The 23,985-nt window shown below is 36.7% G+C and overlaps 1 protein-coding gene across 2 annotated transcripts in view; it reads right to left on the reverse strand.

Moving 5' to 3' along the window:
* Nucleotides 1–23,985, reverse strand: part of DARS (aspartyl-tRNA synthetase) — a 73,083-nt gene that overhangs the window by 45,121 nt on the left and 3,977 nt on the right. The window contains exons 1-3 of one of the 2 annotated variants that reach the window (XM_015570055.1): nucleotides 22,105–22,139; nucleotides 19,854–19,946; nucleotides 8,252–8,354 (exon numbers count right to left, since the gene is read on the reverse strand). In XM_015570055.1, the coding sequence (XP_015425541.1) occupies nucleotides 8,252–8,271 (20 nt within the window). In that variant the 5' untranslated portion in view covers nucleotides 8,272–8,354; nucleotides 19,854–19,946; nucleotides 22,105–22,139. Of the gene's footprint in view, nucleotides 1–8,251; nucleotides 8,355–19,853; nucleotides 19,947–22,104; nucleotides 22,140–23,985 lie in introns of those variants that run through there. The other variant, XM_006773094.2, reaches the window with a different exon arrangement.

Here is a 23,985-nt window from a genome sequence, read left to right on the forward strand (position 1 = left end):
GCAGAGGGTGATGTGGGGACAGGGACACATATGTAATATCTTAATCAATGAAAGACACATCTTGAAAATGCCTAAAAAAAAAAATTAAAAAAAAAAGAAATAAACAATTCATAGGTTTTAAACTGAAAAAAAAAAGAAAAACCATTTTAAATATGATGATATATGCAATAAACACCAATTATTCAAGAAACATGATCTTATATATAATAGTAATACGTGCAATAAACTTTAATATTTCAAGATTAAAAGGATTTTAAGTATATTATTACCAAAACTGTACTAACATAGTATATCACAAAAGTTGTAAGAAATATTAAAAATCCGCAAATAACAAGATTACTTCTATTATATTCTAGTATATATTTTTTTTCACTCTGGCTCTATTTTTGTCCATCAGTTTATGTTGTTCATTATATTCCACAAATGAGTGAGTTCATATGATATTTATCTTTCTCCAACTGGGTTATTTTGCTTAGCATGATGCTTTTAAAGTCTATTTTGTCGGATATGAGTATTGCTCATATCATTTTAAATACACAATTAAGGATCTGTTCTTAAAGATCTCTAGGGAATGAAATTTGACAACCTTCCTATGTAATTCATTTGATTGTTTCATTTTTATATGCATTCAACCGTAAGAAAATTGATCTTTCCAACAAATTGATTACAATAATGTGTTGAAGAGTCATGTGGCACTTATATTCAATTGGTAACTCAACTTTTCAGATTTAGTACATTGATGAATTGGATATTCCTAGGAAAGGTAATTTTGGGAAAAAAACTGACCCCACATTAGGCTCTAAATGTTCTTAAGGCAAATAATCAACAGCCAGAATCTGCTAGCAGCATAATCTAGTCCAGCCGTGGGCAAACTACAGCCAGCGGGCCGGATCCGGCCCGTTTGAAATGAATATAACTAAAAAAAAAAAAAAAGACCGTACCCTTTTATGTAATGATGTTTACTTTGAATTTATATTAGTTCACACAAACACTCCATCCATGCTTTTGTTCCGGCCCTCCTGTCCAGTTTAAGAACCCATTGTGGCCCTTGAATCAAAAAGTTTGCCCACCCCGATCTAGTCAGTAAGGCAAAGATAAAAATCTCAGATTTTAATACCTAAAGTAAATGCTAAGGTAGTTATCTACTTTAAGATATTAAAAGTGACCTCATACTTTGCCTTTTAAATGATTAGAAAGCCCCAGCTGGAACTATCTGATTTGATATTTTTAAGAGCAGAATCCTTGCTTTATTCCACCTGGTATATGGCCAGAGGGAATAGAGTTAAATGTAGGGCCTCATAGAATTAACATATAAATACCATTATTTTCCCCACTTTGTTGTGTAGGAAGTTCACAATATTTTAAATGTACAGTCTCTTTGGGTAGCACTATTCAAAATGGAAACACCTTGAGAATATATAAACAGTCCTTAGACACTGTCCTAGTATACACATTTCATTATATAAAAATGGCCTTTTTTTCATGAACATATTTCTACCCTATGCTATTTTCCAAACCAAAGATTCTAGCAGACTGGTTAGTTGGCTCACTAAGCTGCTAGCTTCTCAAAGTAAATGTTACTAAATATTCATCTGAATTATGAGTGACTTTGTTTTTTCTCACATATAGAGTAATAAGAATGTGTAAAATGAACTGTGGCAGTGCTGATGATAAGAAAAGGCAAAAGAGTAAGCAAACATAGATGCAATTATTAAAGTTGTCTAGTGAATTTTAGGTTTCATGTTTATAATTATAGATATATTTTTATATTGAAATTATTAAAGAAAAAATAACTTTATAAACATAAAACTCTCTAGTTTCTAACTACTTTTCCCACCACTGTTGTTATAGCATGCTTTTTAAAAATTAAATTTACTGGGGTGACATTGGTTAATATTATGTAAATTTTTGGTGTATATCTTTATATGGCATCTGTATACTCCATTGTGTGCCCACCACCTTCAGTCTAGTCTCCCTCCATCACCATGTATTCGACTCCCTTTATCCTCTTTGTCCTCCCCCCAAGCCAGTTCCTCCCAGTAACCACTATTCTGTTGTTTGTATCTACTTCCTTATCTTCCCCCACACTAGTATCAATAATGGTGAAAAATATACTATATTAAGTGTTTCTTTCTGCATATTTACATATTCTAATGTCAATAAAACTGTTAAAATTTTAACACTTATAGACACTTGAATATTAAAGGTTTTCAGCAAAACAAATTTGCTAGCTTTCTAGTTGTCAGAAATAATTAGTTGAATTTTACTACACTCAATGAGAAATATGTCCACAGATCTACATAACTACCCACACTCAAATTAGTAATTTTCAAATCTTGGAAAAGCTATAATATAAGATTAGATAGAAAAGAGGACAGGCTTTAAAGTTGTCACACACTAGTTTTTCGAGTAATGCACCAACAAAATAATGTAATTTTTTTTAGTAAAATACTACTCAATATAGCACAATGATGTAAATTAAATTGTACAAGTCATTGAGGAAAGAATTCAAAATGCCCAAACATGAGAAACCATGTATTTTTGCTAGTTAAAAACAGAACCCAAAAAGCATAAATTATTTTTTAAAATATTAAACTACTCTTAGATAATAAAAATCTATATTCAAATTCTAAGGCAGGCATAGACTTGTTTTACATGTCAAGTAACTTCTTGCAATTACAGTGAATTAATACCATACCGAATCTCATACTTCTATCTTTCTCAGGCAAGTAGAAATAAAGATTTTTAAAGAAGGGTCATAGCTCTAAAAATGAAGTAAGACTAGATACAGTAAACCATTTATGAAATCACATGGCTAGTTGGTGGGGACCAAGCATCTGGGCTCTCTGGCCCTCTATTTTACCCAGCTGGCCTTTGGTGCTTTGTAAAAATTAAAGATTTAAATGGTCCTAGTAGTTCCACAATGACTTATTTTGTGAACTCATTTTTCTTCACCAAAAATGTCAAGAATTTTAAGTTCAAAATAAGCTTGGTAAGAATTAAACACTACTCAATATAGCACAGACCAGTGGTTCCCAAACTACTGGATGGGCTCTTTTTAGTGGAACAAAAATGTCAGGAATCCTTAGTGAGCACTTAAACAAGTTTTACTGTGTTATTTAAGTATCTACAAATATAAAACTAGTATAAATGCCTACACATACAGCTCTTAACTTTAACTCAAAATAAAATTTTACACAAAATAAAAACAAGTATAAAGACACAAAATTCAAATAAATAGTATTAATTTAAAGCTTGCGAAAACTAAATTGCTGACTTTTGGGTTTACTGTATAAAGCTGTAATTGCAGATCCAGTTCTATATTTAATGTTTTTGCATTTTTAATTCTAGTAATGTGAAGAATGACTGTTCACAATTACATAAGATTAACTCTGAGGTTGGTTCAGGATAATTAGGCCTCACAATCAACCAAAATTCTGTAAAGAGCAATCCAAGAATGACAACTTAAAGTATTAGTCAATAATTTTATAAAACTATCATGTTCATGTGAAAGTTAATAATGTTGCATTGTCAATTGAAGTTTTAATCAAATGAGTATCCAATCTGATAACTATTAGAACTGGAAATAGAAACATTTTTCCTTGCATGGAAACTACTATGCTATTAGTGATTCTGTTGCCCTTATACAGATAAATGTAGGATTCAATAAATCTGTTTGAATGGCACAGGCTTTTAAAACTTCAGGATGCCTCTTAACTATGAAGTATCACGTCGTAACCCAATTCATTCAGCATGTACTACTGTTTAAATACAGTGGAATCTTCTTTTGTACAGAACATGGACATCATTTGGCTTCAGCTGGCATGAACAAAATTGTAAATCTGACAGAAAATGCTAAATGGAAGCACTAAATTTACAGTTATTTTGTTATAACTTAGGCTTTAAAACGTAAAATAATACCCTTATATAACTTTAAGATAATAAAAATGTACACTGAAATTTTTAAAAATTTAGAAAATGTTCAGCCTCCTAGGAAACATATCTGTGGACCCCAAAGAAATGCAAAGAGAAACCCATCAATGAGGATCATGAAAGACATGGGCTTAAACTAAGTGACAAAGAGTGAGGATTTAATGAATAAATCCAAAGCTTTTAAGAAGAGAGGCCACTGCAGATACACAGAGTGTATCTTGGGAAGTACATAGTGACAAATAACACTGTACTGAGGGAACCAGCAGGCAGAATTAATATTGGACATGGTTGGAAATAGAAAGCCATTAGATATTAGATAAAAATAGGACTTAAAAAAAGCTTTTAGCAAGTATAGACTTAGGAGGGCGCAGAAAGAGCTTGTATGTATCGCTAAATATTAGTTTAATCAATTATTGGACTATTTTGTTCAAATCTAACTAACATGGCAGAAATTATAAAGGATGGCACTAAAGAGAGAAAAGAATTAAAACCAAATAACTTAGAAGACTCACTTAGAAGAAAACTCACAAATAAAGATTTTACTCTCAAATGTTTTTTAAAATATGAGTTAATAATTATAGTATTACTATCATTCTGGTGCTATATCTGAACGTTGGATTATCCTTCATGCTTCAAAACAGAATGTCCATATGAGCCACAGTTAAGGATTTTGTAGTATGGCTGAGTTAGCTGAATTCTTTTCTTGCCTAGAAGATCCTTCTTACACTCTCCCATTTAGATGAAAGCCTTTCTTTAATTAATGTATTATGAGGACATCAGTGAACTAATTTCTATTTGAGAGACCATATACAAATAGCTCTTCCAGCTACAGCTTTGGTTGATTATCTGACATGGTCAATGCTGTTAATCGAGTCCCAGGAGTCTCCGAGAAGATCCAAAATTGTCCTATATAATAAAGAGGTAATATGCAAATTAACCCTCATGCCCTCACAAGATGGCTGCCTACAACCAGGCCAGCAGGGGGGTTAGTGAGGGATGACCAAACGACTGAACAAGCAGGTTGTGTGGGGCGACTGGGCTGGCAGGGGAGTTAGTGAGGGATGACCAAACAATTGAACAAGCAGGCTGTGTGGGGCGACCAGGCCAGTGGGGGGAGGCAGTTAGGGGCGACCAGGCCAGCAGGGAGGGGCAGTTAGGGGTGATCAGGCCGGCACACAGAGGCAGTGAGGGGCAATCAGGCTGGGCTGGGGGGCAGCGGGCATTTAGGGATGACCAGGCAGGCAGGCAGGCAGGCAGATGAGCGATTAGGAGCCAGCGGTCCAGGATTGTGAGAGGGATCCCAGATTAGAGAGGGTGCAGGCAGGGCTGAGGGGACCCCCTGTGCATGAATTTCATGCACTAGGCCTCTAGTAAAAAAATAACTATTTGTGGACTATTTTGATGTGTTTACTTCTAAAGACATCAAATAAGTGACTATCCTCTTGTCAGTAAATGCCTCTTAATAAATATCAAGGGTAAGGGGGATTTTAACAAGATTTTTAGACTAGAATCTTTCCTTCAGGAACATAATCCTGAGGTTACAATGAAGTTTAATGGAAAAATATATTCTAAATAAAATTGTCATCTTCATATATTAGTTTTCAGAAGCAAGCTGTAATAATAAAAGCGTAATATGCAAATTGACTTAACAGCAAAATGACCATCTGGAAGACCACGCTATGACACGCACTGGCGCCAGGTCAGCCAAGGCTGGTGTGATGTGATTGGTCGATTGCCCCAAAGAGGGAGACCTAGGCTACCCGGCCAGCGGCACTGTGGCAGGTAGGTGGGGCCTCCCTCTGCGGAGCCCCATGATTGATCGTCCTGCAGAGGGAGGCCCAGGACACTGGCCGGCAGGGTGATCGATGGGGAGGCTCCACAATCTATCACCCTGCAGAGGGAGGTTCAGGCCATAGGCCAGCAGGGCAATCAATCAGGGGCGGGCCTCTTTGATCACCCCAAAGAGGGAGGCCCAGGCTACCCACTGGCAGTGCTGCAGCGGGTAGGTGGGACCTCCCTCTGAGCAGTGATTGACTGCGAAGCCCTGGCCAGGTGGGCGGGGCCTCCCTCTTCAGGGCAATCGATCACGGAGCCCCATGATGGATAGTCGCAAAGAGGGAGGCCCAGGCTACCCGGCTGGCAGCACTGCGGTGGGTGGACAGGGCCTCCCTCTGTGGGGAGATCGACTGTGGGGCTCCTAGGCTGCTGACGGCCCCCCCTTCCCGAGTACATGAATTTTGTGCACCAGGCCTCTAGTCCTATATAATAAAAGGGTAATATGCAAATAGACTGAACAGCAGAACAATTGAACAACCAATCAAAGCGTAATATCCTAATGATATGCTAGGGCTGCTCAACAGCTCACTATGACATGCACTGACCACCAGGGGGTAGATGCTCCGACCGGTAGGTTAGTTTGCTGCTGGGGTCCGGCCCATCAAGACTGAGCGAGACAGGCCAGACACACCCTGGAGACCTGTAGTCCCTCCCCAGCCCCGATTGTGCACTGGTGGGGTCTGTTGGCCTGGGTTGTGCCCTCTCACAATCCGGGACCCCTCGGGGGATGTCGGAGAACCGGTTTCAGCCTGATCCTGCAGGCCAGGCCAAGGGACCCCACTGGTGCATGAGTTCATGCACCAGGCCTCTAGTTAAATATAATTTAGCATATATGTCTATGGTTTCCAGGGGCTCAAAGGCTATCTATATAACATTTATTTCTAGGCTCCAAGCTTATTTATGCCCCACTTCATAGGACATAGATTGACCTTGAAAGGCACAAACCTTTGCAGACTATGAGATGAAATCTGCAAACCTAAATACCAAAAGATATAGGTAGAAGAGATGAAAGTGACAGTCTCTGGGCATCAGGAGTGGGAGGGAGGGAGAGATGGGGTTATTGTACTAGTAGTACTAATACTATTGAGTTCACCAGTGAGAAGCCATGTAATTAATGGCATTGGAGTTTTTAAATCAGAGTGCAGGTATCGCTATGATATAATAAAACTAAATTTGAGCCCAGCTGGCATGGCTCAGTGGTTGAGCGTCAACCTATGAACCAGGAGGTCATGGTTTGATTCCTGGTCAGGGCACATACCCCGATTGGGGGTTGGGGTTCAATCCCCAGTGTGAGCTGTGCAGGAGGCAGCCGATCAATGATTCTCTGTCATTATTGAAGTTTCTATCTCTCCGTCTCTCTTCCTCTCTGAAATCAGTAAAAATATATTTAAAACAAAACAAAACAAAAAAACCCTTAACTTTGATACGTACATCTCTAAACTAAAACTAGTTGCTGAGCATCTACTATATTAAAACACTGTGATATGAGATGATAAAACTGAATTTGATAAATAAATCTCTAAACCAAAATCAGTGACTAAGCATCCACTATATGTAAAATACTATGCTGGAGGAGTCATTGAGGCCCCAAACATAAATTAGAGTCTTAAATTATATGATTTTTTAGTTTTTTTCTAGTAAATTGATAATTCTATGTGTATTAACTCATCTTTGAAAGCATACATCTAAAGAACAGGCATAAAAATCAATAGAAAAAATATACACTTACTTTAGATTGAATTTCTTTGAAAAACATTTATGCCTATGAAATACTTTACTACTTAAAATGTAAAGATCGTCCATTTTCCAAGTCTTCTTTGATCATTATCATGGAAATAAAATTTCAGTTAAATTGAGAAAAACATACAAATAACAAAACTAGGCATATCACCAACTATTATTAACTTAGAACTACAGCATGTATAAACACTACACTATCTCAATATCCCATTTCTTGCAAACTGTACAAAACAAAACACTTCTACAGGAACTCTGAGCCAGACAGCAAGACTTTTGGAGAGACAAAGCAATTTTTACCTTTTAAAAAATCCTTCAGGAGGGAATCAGTTGTAAAACTACATTATTTTATTTTATACACTTTTATTCAGTTAGAAAACTTGTTGCTCAATATGCAAATCAGAAACTGAGGGAGGGCGAGAGGAAATGAAGCTCCAAACACCACAAAATAAAGTTGCTTTGCTATGTGGAGGCTGCCAGGCTTTTTGTTACTCTACTTGAAAGTAAATGTGACTTGTCTGTAGAGAGTGCTGCTTCAGCAGTTCCCAATGAATTTTAAGCCTGTGCTCCATATTTTCTCTTTTGTAAGTTTAATGTATTCAGCAACACTGAACCGACAATTTAAATAACTACATTTTTAAACAAACGAAGCATTGATGTTAATGTATGAAAATGGTCCAAACCCCTGGGAGTCTTGGTTCCCACCATTGTTTATTCTGACAACAGGATATAATTGCTTACTTACTTGGCAGCAAATTTAACCATCTGCTTGCTTGCATGGTCTCCCACTGCCACAAGAGCCTGAACGTTAAACTGCTGCTGACGTAGGACTAAGAAACACTGCTTCCCTGAATAAGACAGAAAGAACACAAATGTATTAAGGACATGCTACTTCAGGTTTTACAGGAAAAAAATGCTTATCTACTTTAAATTTGGGTCAAAATTTACTATATTCATCAGGCTCATAACACACATATATCTGGCTTTTACAGACAAAATACTCATCCTCAATCGACAAACTTTAAAGAAACCCAAGTTCCTACTATGAGTAGAATAATGCTTTTAACATGTTTGTTATGAGAACACAGGCAAATCACTAATTAAAAAATATTACAAATAAAGAAATTATTTTGTTATTGCATCGATTTATTAAACAAATTTCAAGTAACTTCAGATCACTTTCAACATTCATTCAATAGCTATTATATTCTACAGCCAAAGGCACTGTGCTAACCACCATGGGAGCTTCAATGATGCAAGCACAGAAGTACTAATAAAGAACTTAGTAACAAGAACACAAGCATTTTATGGGGGTGGTCCATTTTACTTTCTACCAGGGTTCATTTAAAGACCATTTAGAATGACAGGCTAGTTCAGTGATGGCGAACCTTTTGAGCTTGGCGTGTCAGCATTTTGAAAAACCCTAACTTAACTCTGGTGCCGTGTCACATATAGAAATTTTTTGATATCTGCAACCATAGTAAAACAAAGACTTATATTTTTGATATTTATTTTATATATTTAAATGCCATTTAACAAAGAAAAATCAACCCAAAAAATGAGTTCATGTGTCACCTCTGACACGCGTGTCATAGGTTCGCTATCACTGGGCTAGTTTCTTTCATGGTCTATTTCCTTTATCATCTTCCCAATCTTTCATCCAATTTTTCTTTTACTCCAAGTAAGTTACTTTGTCTATCAAAGATCATTCTCTTTATGCCTTATAGCCAGTTTTACTTTTATATATTCTGGGCCTCTTGATTTCCCCTTCCTTTCATTAAAGAACCATCATTCCTTATTCTTCATCTTTTGAAAACAACTATTCATAACAGATTCTAGTAACTATATATCCCTGTGACATCCTTTTCCTCCAAAGCAGATTCTTTTTAAGTCTCTGTCAAGTTTTGGGGAACTATTTCCTCATAATACCAGGTAAATCTTTTTAAGACCACTTTTTTCATCAGCTTGTCTTATAAAACTGCAAAAGATGACTTGATTTTTAAACTGAGAATTATCCTTTATACTGAGAACTAGCCTTGAAAAAAAAAAAAGCAAAAATGCAAGTGGACTTATAGTTATTACTTTCAACATAGACTATTTTGAAAAGAAAATCAGACAGTAATCATGAATTTATAAAAGAAAGATACACTGCAAGCAAAGTGCCAACACAAACATAATCTATGGACTTCTGAGTCATATATGGTAGTTTTACCACTAAATAGACACTCATTTTCTCTTTCCTTTGGAATATGATCCAGTCATAAAGTACAGTTTTTAAGAAAGTTTTATGTATAAAATTCAGGGGATTTTAAGACACTGAATAGATAAAGATTGATGAAGTTAGAGAGAAATCTGCAGGTGGATCAAAATGACATTATCCCAGGAACTACTGAAACTACAGTCAGATATTAGGCCACTTAGAACCAAGTGTTAGCATGAATTGGAAGGTAACATGATTTATTAAGTATTTTAGCTTCTCTAACAGGACAGACAGGCAGCACAGATTTAGCTGCACTACAAAGCCGTCATGCAATGAACTCTAATGCCACACAAAAGACCTTGAGAGAAAATGGAGAGCTCTATAGAGCATATAAACAGCGAGCACAGGAAAATGTCTCTGGGTCAGCACTAAGGGGTAACATTTAGTGTAAGGGTTTGGTAAAAAGTAAAAGCTCTGAAATCAAAAGACTCAGGATCACATTCAGCCCACCACTTATGAAGGAGCCTGTGGGAAAATTATTATTCTTTGATTGGTTGACTCCTGCACATACCCGACCAGGCCAGGATAGAACCTGCAATTCAAGTATGTGTCCTTGATTGGGAATTGAACCTGTGACCCTTTGTTGCCAGTGCTCTAACCACCGGCAAGGGTGGAGTCTGTTGAGAAAATTATTAAATCACTTTATGCCTCAGTTTTTCATCTGCAAAAGGGGAAAAAAACAATAGATGTAATTCATGGAGTTTCTTGATGTTTCTTAAATAATATTGAAAATTATATAAGTAATATATTTAGAGTTGTGACATTCAATATTAAATATGAATATAAAATATTAATTAGTATGAACTATAAATATTAATGTTTACTACTATTATTAATAGCAGCATTACCATTGGTTATTTATTTGAGGATTATCATTCCTATTTCACAGCTGGATTTCTATGTGCAAAAAGTATGTCAGGTGTTTGGAATATAAAATAAATATTTGTTAGATACTCATGATAGACCATTGTGTGAAAATATAATAAAACCACATATAATCTCTATTTTGTGTAAAAAGTATAGATATATGAAAAGATGCTCAGAGTCATTAATCATCAGAAAAATGAACACTAGAACCACAATGAGATATCACCTCACACCTGTCAGAATGGCTATCATCAATAAACAAACAAGTGTTGTTGAGGGTGTGGAGAAAAGGGAACCCTCGTGTACTGTTGGTGGGAATGCAGATTGGTGCAACCATTGTGGAAAGCAGTATGGAGTTACCTCAAAAAATGAAAAATGGAACTACCTTATGACCCAGAAATTCCATTTCTGGGAATTTATCTAGAGAAACCTGAAACGCTAATTTGAAAAATATGTACTCCTATGTTCATTGTAGCTGTATTTACAATAGCCAAAATTTGGAAGCAGCTCAAGTGTCAATCAATTGATGAGTGGATAAAACAGCTATAGTACCTTTACATAACGAACTATTGGGCCTAAAAAAGAAAAATTTACCCTTTGCGACAGCATGGATGGACCTAGAGAACATTATGCTAAGTGAAATACGCCAGAGAAAGACAAGTACCATATGATTTCACTCACATGTGGAATTTAATGAAGAAAGTGAACTAACAAGCAAAGTAGAGAAAGACTCATAGAGAGAGCAGGCCTACAGCTGTGGTGGGGGGTATTGGACAGGGTGGAAGGATTGGGGCAGGGAGAACTCATGGGCCTGGGTAACACTGTGGTGAATGTGGGGATGAGGGGGTGGATGGAGGTAGAAGAGGGTATAGGGGAGATGAATGGTGTTAAAAAGACAAAAGAAAAAAAAGTTATTAATATAGATTGTATAGGGGACAAACACACCAAATGTGGCTACTAATGGGTGGTGAAATTTCAGGGAATTATTATGTTCTTTATATTTCTCTGTATTTTCTGAACTTTCTACAATAAGCATATACTACTTTTCTAATCAGAAAAAAAAAAGTTTTTAAAGACAATGACACAATGAAAGAGGTAGATAGAGAAGGTAAGGCTTACATATGCTGCCTACAAGTGACTCACTTCATACTGAAAGACACACACAGACAGACTGAAAAAAAGTGATGGAAAAAGATAGTTCATGAAAATGCAAACAAACAAAAGTGGGGGTAGCAATACCAATACCAGACAAAATAGACTTTGAAACAAAAGCTATATAACAAGAGAGAAAGAAGGACTCAGCCATTCCACTAAATCGAAGACACATACTAGTACATCCCTATGCTTATTGCAGCATTGTTTACAATAGCTAAGATATGGAAGCAGCCCAGGTGTCTATCAATGCATGAGTGATAAAGAAGTGGTGCATGTATGCCAGCCATCAAGAAGGATGAAATCTTGCCACCTGCAACAACATGGATGGACCTAGAGGGTATTGTGCTGATTGAAATGTCAGACAGACAAAGACAAATGCCATGATTTCACTTATATGTGGAATCTAAAAACACAATAAATGAACAAGCAGAGCAGACTCTTGTTTGTTAAGGAAATTAAGTATGAAAAACCTCTCATAACGGTGTTATTTATATAAAGGAACCAAAGTTCATATTTATATAGTCTTTACTAGTGAAACAGATTTCCATGTGGCTCTAATGCTATGATCTCCAAAGCGTCTGTGTTCAAAGCACTTTCAATACTAGAATCTTGATGGTCCACTCAAAAAATTTTCTAAAAGATTCAAACAAATAAAAAATCAGTTCTGGTGCCTGGTAAGTAGAACTGTCTGCTCAGACTACCTGTAGCAGGTACTTTTGAGACCAAGTTCTTGCCAAGTGTTAATAAACACAATTTTCTTTCTTTGGCTCTGGCTGGTAATACAATGTACTACTGCATGATCTGTTTAGTTCAATGTTTTGCAAGCTACTATTTAAAAACGAACAAATATTTTTACTGATTCCAGCGAGGGAGAGAGATAGAAACATCAATGATGAGAGAGAATCACTGATTGGATGCCTCCTGCACACCCCCTGCCAGGGATCCATTCAGAAACCTGGGCATGTGCCCTGACAGGAAATCGAACCCTGACCTCCTGGTTCATAGATAGATGCTCAGCCACTGAGCAACACCAGCTGGGCAGCTACTATTTTTATAGACACTGGTTAGTGATACCAAGGGGCACCATGTATACAACCCTTTTTATGAAAATTTAAAAAACAAAAGCTATACCCATGCTTGTACATGAATTTTTTTCTCCCTGGAAGGGTTCACAAGTAACAACAGTGGTTATTTTAGGGGGAAGAGAATGTGATGGGATGGAGAAGCTAGAACTGTGAGACTTTTTTCATTTTATATCTTTCGGCACTATTGAAATTTTAATTTATTTTTTATTTCAAGAAGTACGTAATTTCTCAGTTTAGCAAAAAGTCCTTACTGTATTTAAATTAGTATAGAAACTTTGCAGGACAGATAAATCAATTGCTAAATATTACTTATCTTTCTTTTTGGAATTTTCCAACCAGGAGACAGTTTATAGAAAGATATAGAGTCAATGTTCAATATGGCTGAATAAAATCACTATTTTTAGATAATTTAAATTAACAATTAAAAATCATGTTGAGCCCTGGCTGGAGTGGTTAGAGCGCTAGCCCACGCATGGAAGGGTCATGGGCTCCATTCCCTGTCAAGGGCAGGTCCCTCCCCCCTCCTCTCTCTCTCTCTCTCTCTCTCTCTCTCTCAGTTCTCTCCTCCCGCCCCCCCCCCCTCCCTCCCAAAAAAAAAAAAAAAAAAAAAAAAAAAAATCAATGAAAAAACTATCCTTGGGTGAGGATTAATAGCAAAAAATTGTGTTGAACTTTGATTCTTAAGGTTTTAGAAGCAGCACTTTATTTCTTAAATTTTCACAAGAGTACTGTTTTAGAGAAATGTAAAGTTGGAAACCTTCTTTTACACACCAGGAGTACAATCTTTATTTCTTAGCTAAAGAACCAACATGGTAGGTGGTCAGAACAAAAAGGTTTATTCTCACCTCCATTATGGTGATGGCTCCTAATGAAGAGGCCTTTGTGGAAGAACTAGGTAATTAAAGATGTGAGGCAATCTTATGTCTTGATCTCTTCCTACTGTCTTTCAGCTTGTCAAGCTCCTGAATTCATTATTTAGATAATGTACCTTAACTTCCTGATTCCCAACATTAACCTTTTCCTTCATCATTTATGTTAATCAGTTAGGAAGTTAAATAGCAAAGACCTTACTATTTTAAATACTTTCCATTGTTATTTTCTCTAAAATATCCTCACATGGATGTTGATCTGACCTTTGGTATTAAAAATCCTAAATTATCTGTTTAACAAAAGTAATCAGCTATTTTGGAAGTAAAGTAAGTTTTTAGAAAAAAGAGTATTGAAAGAGAATTATTTACTGCCAATGGCTTCCATCTAGTGTATATACAATTTGAAAGGGCCCACTGATATTTCAATTACTCTTCTGATATGCAGACTTTAAGCTCATAAGCTTTCACAAGGGAAAGAAACAAATTTTAAAGGTATCATTAAGAGTTACAGACACATATAAAACACTTGATTTTAGGAATGTATAAACTTAGTATTAGAAATCTGATCTTAAACACTGTCCTTTAAAGCAAAATATACAGATATTATGTAAACAGACTAGATTTGTTTGCATAACAGGATCCTATATGCAAACTTTTGACACTATGATTTTGACACTTCCATTTCCTTATTTATGGTTTTTCACAGCTTTGCTCTACTTGAAATTGCTAGCATGGTTTGTTTTTCTAAGTCCACTTTTAATGTGTTACTACTTTTGGAGTTAAAGCACATGAATTATTCTAACTAAGTCATTATTTATTGACATTTTCCCAATGTAAGACATGGGGAGAAAGGAAAAGCAGCAGATTGAAAGCATAATATCTTATTTATTTTTAGATAATCTATTTAGGCAGAAACAGAAAACATTGACAATCACTATTAGCAAGATGTGGAGAAAGTCACATACTTGTGGGATAAATACATATAATGTTATTGAAAGGTTCTTTTGGTATTAGAAATATTAACCCTTTTTGGTCCAACATCAAGGCTGACTCGACAGACCATGCACTAGTAGCAGGTCCAACGTCGAGGCTGACTCAACAGACCAGGTGCTAGGAGCAGGTCCAACATCGAGGCTGAGGTCGACACCGCAAACTGGTTCAACACTCAATCCCGTCAATTAATTTGGACCAGACTGTTTGAATTCCAAAAATAAAAATGGACCGCAAAGGGTTAAGTATGTATATGCATACCCTTCAATCCAGCAATCTTACTTCTAGATACCTATCGTGGAGAAATACTGCCTTATGTAGATCTATAACTAGTACCATGGAAAAAATCTCCAAGAAACATGTTCATTGAAAATTTTAAAAGTTGCAGAATAACACGTAAAATATGTTGTCATCTACATAAAATAAGACAAATTAAAACTCACACACAAAACAAAAAACTGTATGTATCTGTGTTTGTGTGCATGCATATACATACATTAAAAAGGAAGATTTTTGAAAAGATGCTGAAGAAATTATTAAGTATAAATAGAAAAATGTTGAAGCAGAGGATAGACATTAAAAAAGAAAAAAGTGGCCAAAACCGGTTTGGCTCAGTGAATAGAGCGTCGGCCTGCGGACTGAAAGGTCCCAGGTTCGATTCCGGTCAAGGGCATGTACCTGGGTTGCGGGCACATCCCCAGGGGGGAGTGTGCAGGAGGCAGCTGATCGATGTCTCTTTCTCATCTATGTTTCTTCTGACTCTATCTCTCTCCCTTTCTCTCTGTAAAAAATCAATAAAATATATATATTTTTTTAAAAAAGAAAAAAGTGAATATCATTTTTGTATTCTTTGAAAAATTCATGTGAAAATGTTATTTGGGTAACTAACTTAAACACATACATAAATAACCTTAAAAAAAATAAGATTTCCCAATTAGAAGTTATGAAGATCAGATTAAATACAAAATTTCAAAAATATATCTGAAACTTAATCTAGTACTATACTAAAATACCACTCACACCTTTGCCAAATTCAGTTTATTTCATGTATCTACAAATTGTTCAACATTTAAGAAAGCCATTATTATAAATCATTACGATAATATATAATTGATTCTTGTTATTTGTGATAGTTATATTCCATAAAGTCTTCAGGAACAATGAATTAGCAGATATTGAACTATTGCTCCTAGGGGAAATACAGGGTTAGGTTCCCGTGAGCCTCTGATCACAATATTTTCATCAGTCCATCAGTACATGACCTTGTTTTGTGTGTTTCTGTTTAAATACATCTTATTTAATATATATAGAATTGATTCATTAACATGAACTCATAGCCAACAGCACTGTATCTCATGCTCACATGAAGCTTGTCTAACACATATTTTCTCTGTAAGGCATTTTACAACCTCCTTGCACTTAGGAACACTAGAAAACACTTTAGCAGTACTATCCTTGGGGGCCATATTAAATAGCCAAATTACCAACAAAAAGCACAGAACTGAAGAATGTGGCATGAAACAGGTTGTGAAAAGGACACCTGTTTATGAGAGCTGACTCAAGAAGGCAGAGCTTCATTGTGTTTTACCTCGGCTGGGAATGTACTAGGACGCACTGGACAACTCAAATGTTTTGCCATTGCACACGTGCATGTCAGCATGTCTGTGAATGACAGTGAAAATGCTGTACATGCTGATTTTGGGGTTACAAATACATTTTAGCAACTAAGTGAATTTGTAAATACACAATCTATGAACAATGAGGACCAACTATATTTTTAATTTTTTATTATCTAGAAAATTTCAAACCAACACAAAAGCAGAGAGAATAGTATAATGAACCTCTACATAAATACACTCAACCAATTATATTTTGAGGGAAAAAATTGCTGGAAAAAGGTCTTGTAAAATTTAATATCTATTTCTGACAACAGAAAACTGGACTAGAAGAAAACTTCTTTTAATACTTTCTAAAATCTGGTATTGCTTTCTAATGACATTTTATGCAGAACACCTACAGTCATGAAATAACTCATCAGGAGTTTCAATCTCTGCTGTATAAAAAATCCTTAATTGTGGAAATCCCCACAGGACTAGAAAGAATCTAATTATTGTAAAGAGAAACAACATGAAATGAAATAAACATTTGAAAGAAAAGGGCATTATTTGTAAATGATACCAATGTCTACCTATAATTCTCTTGGCCATTCTTGTCTCAGTTTTAACCCAATCCACTTATCCCTCAATGCCTGTACTACTTTTTAAAAATATATATATTTTTATTGATTTCAGAGAGGAAAGGAGAGGGAGAGATAGAAACATCAATGATGAGACTCATTGATCAGCTGCCTCCTGCACGCCCCCTACTGGAGATTGAGCCCATAACCTGGGTATGTGCCCTTGACTGGAATCAAGCCTGGGACCCATCAATCTGCAAGATGACACTCTATCCACTGAGCAAAACAGGCCAGGGCTGCCTGTACTATTTTGAAGCAAACCCCAGCAATGGTATTTCATCTATATATATAAAAGCCTAAGTGACCGGACAACCGAACGACCAGTTGCTATAATGCGCACTGACCACCGGGGGACAAATGATAACACAGGAGCTGCCCCCTGGTGGTCAGTGTGTTCCCACAGCCAACCTCCTGTGGCCAACCCACCTCCCGCGGCCCCTCCCCACAGCCAGCCAACCGCCTGAAGCCCCTCCCCCCCACTGGTGGCCCTGATGGCCAGCCTGGCTGAGGGACCCCATCCATGCATGAATTCGTGCACCAGGCCTCTAGTCTATATATAATTAAGTACGAACCCCTAAGAGATAAAACCCTTTAAAAATAATGTTACCACAGTACTATTATCTCAACTAAAAAATGAACAAATACTTAACATCAAATATCCAGTCAATGTTTAAATTTCCAAGAATCTCAAGTATCTTTTTATTGTATATTTAAATCAGGACACAAACAAGTAATTAGTTCAGAGATATCATAAGTCTGTTTAAATTCACAGCCTCCTCCTCCCTTTTCTACTTATTTATATTAGTAGAAGAGACAAGGTTATTTTTGCTCATAACTATTGTCACTTAATATGTGTTCCCTAGTCCTATGTTTTTCCTGTAAGTTGGTAGTTAATCTAAAGGCTTAATGAGATTCCGGAACAATTTTTTAGGCAATAGTATTTCATTGAATGGTATGGTATTGTGTTCTTTCATAAATAGACGTAAAATATTTCTGGTTATCTTTCTATTCTGTTATTAGCAATCACTGACCATCAATGTACCTAGGTAATTTATAAGGAACAAAATGGTGACGGTCTAATATGCTCTTTTTCATTTTATTAGTTGGAATACCTCTCTAAAGAGATACTTCTTAAAAAATAAAAAGACACTTCTCTACATCTACCATTTGGTTAGCCAGTGATATACAACTCATACAGAAATGATACGGTTTCAAAATAATGAACTGTTTGCATTGGTGACCAACTAGGTTTTCTGTTTGTCTTAGCATTAATATGTACTTACAGATTTAAACATATCTGATATGTTTCAATTCACTGCAATTATCCTTATTGATACTCAAATTGTTCCATTTTGGGGATAGATGTGAAGAGAAGTATGCTTGGTTCAGCCTTACTTGTAGCATGTATTCTATCTTTTAATTTGTTAAATAACCATGTTCAGGAAACAAAGTGCATATTTTAAACAGAACAAAAATCCCACACTAGTGGGAGAAAGACAAGTAAATCAGGGATTACAATACAATGTGATATATCTATTGGTAGAATAAATGGCCCAACCTTTCAGGAAGGCAAATCAACATTTTTAAAAAGTTAATATTCCAGCACTATTCTTCTCAAAGTCTACTAGCATTCATCTACTTGGGAGAAGAATACTGGAAGAATAGACAAACTCTTAAAGTACTGACCTTGAGAGCGTGAGACATATGTATAAAATGTTGGGATTTTAAAAATGAGCCCAGCCCTGACCGGTTTGGCTCAGTGGATAGAGCGTCAGCCTGCGAACTGAAGGGTCCCAGGTTCGGTTCCAGTCAGGGGCATGTGCCTTGGTTGCGGCCACATCCCCAGTGGGGAGTGTGCAGGAGGCAGCTGAATCAATGTTTCTCTCTCATCGATGTTTCTTCCTCTCTATCTCTCTCTTTCTCCCTTCCTCTCTTAAAAAAAAATCAATAAAATATATTTTTTTAAAAAATAAGCCCATATTAATTCTATAATAAGTATTTTAAAACGCAATGTCAAAAATGCTATATTACAGAATGTATTAAATGCTATAGAAGCAATGAACTCTAAGAGAGACAGAAGGTATTTTAGAAAGCTTCTAGATTTTGTTTGTATTCCACCAATTACTATGAGAATTTGGGCAAGTAGTTTTAGTCTCCTCATTTATAAAGGGCAATAGCAAAGCCTGTTCTGCCTACATCACAAATTTGTAGGGATGATCAAATGTGAAAAAGTTAGAAACTAATGTCATTAATATTTTTAGATAATTTTGAACACTTTAGGTTAGGACAATTTTCCATAAGGAACTAAGGTTTGTCTAAACTATGCTTACTCTTCTTTTCTGTTGTTAATGCTAATTTAATGGAACTTTCTACAATGAGAAAAAATATTCTGTATTTGTACTGTCTGTGCAATATAGGAGCCACTAGCGACTGTGGCAGTTAAGCACTCAAAATACATGTAGTGACTGAGCTATTGGATTTTAATAACTACATGTAGTCAGTGGCTACTGTATTGGGTAACCCAGTCTTAGCCTTTTATCTCTTCTACCTCTCTCCCTATCTAAATATCACAATATAAGAATATGAACAAATGAAAAGCTTCTCAAAAACACTCTTCACGTCAAAAAATTAAACTTATGAGAAATGCTAAATCAATACCTTATTAGGTTTCATCTGAGTTTTTAAGGTCAACTTATATTTAAGGCGATCTTATAAAAATCTAAAATTAATTAAACACAGACTAATATTTTACAGTTTTTAAAAAGAAAACAAAGGGGATTTTGTTTTATTTTTGAAGATTTACTTTAGTCTGTGAAATATACGCAAAACAAAAAATTTAGATTCCTTAACCAAAGGCCTTTCTTTACTCATTAAATCAACCTTACCTTTAGCTCGGCTTGTATGAACCCTTGCACGCACCCAAACAACTTCATCAGCTTTTTGTACAGTCAAATTGCTAACCCGAACCAAAACTCGATCTGCAGTGAATAAATGAAACAAATTTAGTAATTCAGAATTTACAGAGATCATAATTATTTTGATTTGACAGCAAGCATAAGTACTCGGTATTACTTTAGTTTTCAACCTCTGACGCCTTCTTAATGTGTGAATTGTACTTTCTAAATATATCTCTAAAACCTATATAATTCTCGAGGCCCTGACCAGGAGACTCAATTGGAGGGTCACCTATACACCAAAAGGTTGCAGGTTGTTGCAGGTTCGATCCCCAGTCAGGGCATGTATGAGAGGCACTCAATTAATGTTTCTCACTCACACTCATTTTCTGTCTCTCCCTTCCTCTTTTTCTAAAATACGTATCGTCAGGTGAGGATTAAAAAAAAACTCTATCCAATTCTATTATCTTCACTGCCACCATCCCAAAGTACTTTGTCTAAATTACGGCAATAACCTTCTGATAATCCCGATTCCCTAATTCAGTCTATACTGGAGTCAAAGAGAATTTCAAAATGCATAGGTGCTGAACATTTTATTGATTTATAAGGCCAACTACAATCTATCTTCATCCACCTTTGCCTAAGTGGCCATGGTATTTGAGCTTGCCTGTCACAGTACGTAAGTCAGCTAGCCAAAGGGGAGGTTTCTCTGCCAGGCCTGGATAGTCATGGTGTTATTGGAGAATTGCACAGGTGGAATTTCTCCGCTGCTAGTGGGAATGGGGTTCTTACAATATTCTGAGAAAACGTTTTTTAAGACTCACCCGGGAAAATGAGTGATTTTTATCTGTACAGCGTCTTATCTCTCAGTTTAAAAGTCCTACTTCCCTTAAACCAGTTCTGGAAATGTGCAGCTGGGGATGCAGCAGAGCTAAAAGCAAAGCCAGTATCCACCGACTCTGTTCAATGGTGGAGCTGAGTCCAGCAGAGCATCAGGCTAGTTACAGTCCACTGGTCCATTGTGTGGGGTCCACGTGACTGTGGGCCATGGAGGCCAGGTGCAAGGGAGAGTGTCTCCTGCAACAAGAGAGCTGCGAGCCCAGTGCACAAGACAGCCGAGAGAGAACTCTCTCCGTTCAGTTTTTGTATCTCAGATTTCTCCCCCTAGCAGTGGCCATGCCTATTCTGGCAATAACCTACTCCCAGGTGTGACTGACAGACAAGCACCTTCCCACACCACCCATATCTTATCAGGCATGCGTCTATTGTCCAGACCCTTCCCCCCGAGGATCTGTGGGAAGCAGACCTGGAGCATGTTAAACTGCAGCTTTCTGGAAAAGCTGAACAAATGGCATGCCTATATTATCTGGCCTTCCCTTTGCTCCTTTCCAATTAATTAGTAACTTGGTTAATTACAGTAATATCATTGGTACCCCATTCCCTAGAACACAGTGACTCATCCAGGGAAAGGCATGTTGCTCCAACTGGGCTAATCAAAGTCCTTCTCTGGGACTTAATATACAGACACTGGGAATGAAGCTCTCCCCTGGGCTTGCTGAGCTGGGATGGTATAGGCCCGTGGTCAGCAAACCGCGGCTCGCGAGAAGTATATAAAACTATTTGTCCAAAGTTTTACTGCATCTTTGATACTGGGAAATTTGAAATTCCAGGAGGATCTTAGCCAGGTTCTGATAAGAGGTGTGTTTGTTGAAGAAATAACCACTCTGTGGGAAAAACAAAACCAAATAAAGCAAAAACTCCTGAGTTGGAATCATAGCCCCTAATTAAACAACAAGCTAGTGTTTGAAAACCGCAGTTTGCAGACCACTGGATACTATAGGTCCAGGGCTGCAGCCACCATCTGTCCCACTACCTGAGTTTGTAGGATGAGAGAATAAAGCCAAATAACCTAAGGGAAGCAGAACCAAGAAATACAGACAGAAAGCCTTAAAGATGCTGATTGAGCCTCTAGATCAGTGATGGTGAACCTATGACACGCGTGTCAGAGGTGACATGCGAACTCATTTTTTTGGTTGATTTTTCTTTGTTAAATAGCATTTAAATATATAAAATAAATATCAAAAATTTAAGTCTTTGTTTTACTATGGTTGCAAATATCAAAAAATTTCTATATGTGACACAGCACCAGAGCTAAGTTAGGGTTTTTCAAAATGCTGACACGCCGAACTCAAAAGATTCGCCATCACTGCTCTAGATGCAATCATGCCTTATGCCATCTCACCTTTTTTCTCTAGAGCAGAGGTTCTCAACCTGTGGGTTGAGGACCCTTTGGCGGTCGAATGACCCTTTCACAGGGGTCGCCTAAGACCATCCTGCATATCAAGATATTTACATTACAATTCATAACAGTAGCAAAATTACAGTTATGAAGTAGCAACAAAAATAATTTTATGGTTGGGGGTCACAACATGAGGAACTGTATTTATAGGGCCAGAAGGTTGAGAACCACTGCCATAGAGTTATGTAAGCCAATAAATTCTGTATGTGAGGCCCAACAATTGTGTCCTCCAATATATCCATCTAGAGTCCTCCAAACAAAAAAACTATTACGTGAAGATAGTGATATGAGGCAATAATGATCCAGAAATCATTTTATTTTTTAAATATGCAACAATTTGAATATTAAATTTAAAACGTATTACTTAAAAACAATAATAGACATCACATCACATCACATCAAGAGTAGTAAAAGATCTTTCTCAAGGGTTATGTTGCCTAACTAATAAAGTTTGTCATTACAGGCAGTCCTCGGGTTATGCTGGACTCGATGTACGTCGTTTCGTGGTTACGTTGCCATCTCCCATTTACAGTATTTATAAAAAAGTTCCGTCATTTCAACGTATGTACGTATGTGCTTTATGTTTTTTATTATTTATTTACCACAAGTAAAGGTCAGGAATTGTTATCTTTCTTTTAAATATTTTTGACTGCTTCACTTCATTACTGCTGTGTATGTGCTCCATGTGAATGATGTAGGTGCTTACATAGGTGGGTTCCGGCTTACGGCGAATCGCGTTACGCCGTCGCCGGTAGGAACGGATCTCCGAGGTAACCCAAGGACCTACTGTATCTTGTGCAGTGAAACCTAGTTATAATACTAAGCAAAGCCCTAGACGGTTTGGCTCAGTGCGTAGAGCTTTGGCCTGTAGACCAAAGGGTCCCAGGTTCAATTCCAATTAAGGGCATGTACCCCGGTTGCAGGCTCTTCCCTGGCCCGGCCCCGGCTATGGTCAGGGCTAATGCAGGAGGCAACCAATCGATGTGTTTCTCTCATATTGATATTTCTCTCTGTCTTTCTCTCTCTCTAAAAATCAATGGAAAAATATCCTCGGGTGAGGATGAAAAACAAACAAACCCCCCACCCCAAAAAAACACAAAACCAATACTAAACAAATATATTTATTCTACCTACTTTGTCTAAACATACTTATAATTTGTCTCTTGAAGCAAATAGGAAAATTACAGGAGAATACAATGGTTCTCACTGCCCAAAGCAGACAATGAATGAGGAATTTTTAAGCCACTGGGTATCACAAGAGAATTTCTACAAAACATTGGCAACAGACCTTATGAGTTAAACCAACTCCCAAGTCTGCTGTGTAAACTTAGGCAAAGCAAAGTATGAAAGAGAAAAGACAGACAGAATAGCATAAACATTTAAGAGATTTGGAAATGCCAAAATTGAAAAAGCCAATGACTTACTAATAACTAGGCAATAAAAAATCAAATGAAACATAACATAAACCTGAGGAGACATAAATAAATGTCATGACTAGGGTAACTTTAATAGTACTTTGAAAAAGACAGAATAATAGCCCTTCTTTCATGTGGTATTCCAACTAATTAGCATAGGGGTTCTCAACCTTTAACATATCTACACATACTTGAGGCACATGTCACACTTGCACCAATGATTGATTAGTGGCAGTAGGGTTTCAGTTTAAAAAAACGATTGCCTCTTCCACACTCTTAAGACACTGGCATTAGAATGATGAAATTTGGAGAAATGGAAGCAAATAGGGAAGGAAACTTTGCATGAATAAAGTATAAGGATTTTAGCAGAGATAAAACCAAAGGCAGAATTTTACTGTTATGCTACTGT

The sequence above is a fragment of the Myotis davidii genome, unplaced genomic scaffold, assembly GCF_000327345.1.
Source record: "Myotis davidii unplaced genomic scaffold, ASM32734v1 scaffold426, whole genome shotgun sequence".
Lineage (NCBI taxonomy): Eukaryota > Metazoa > Chordata > Mammalia > Chiroptera > Vespertilionidae > Myotis > Myotis davidii.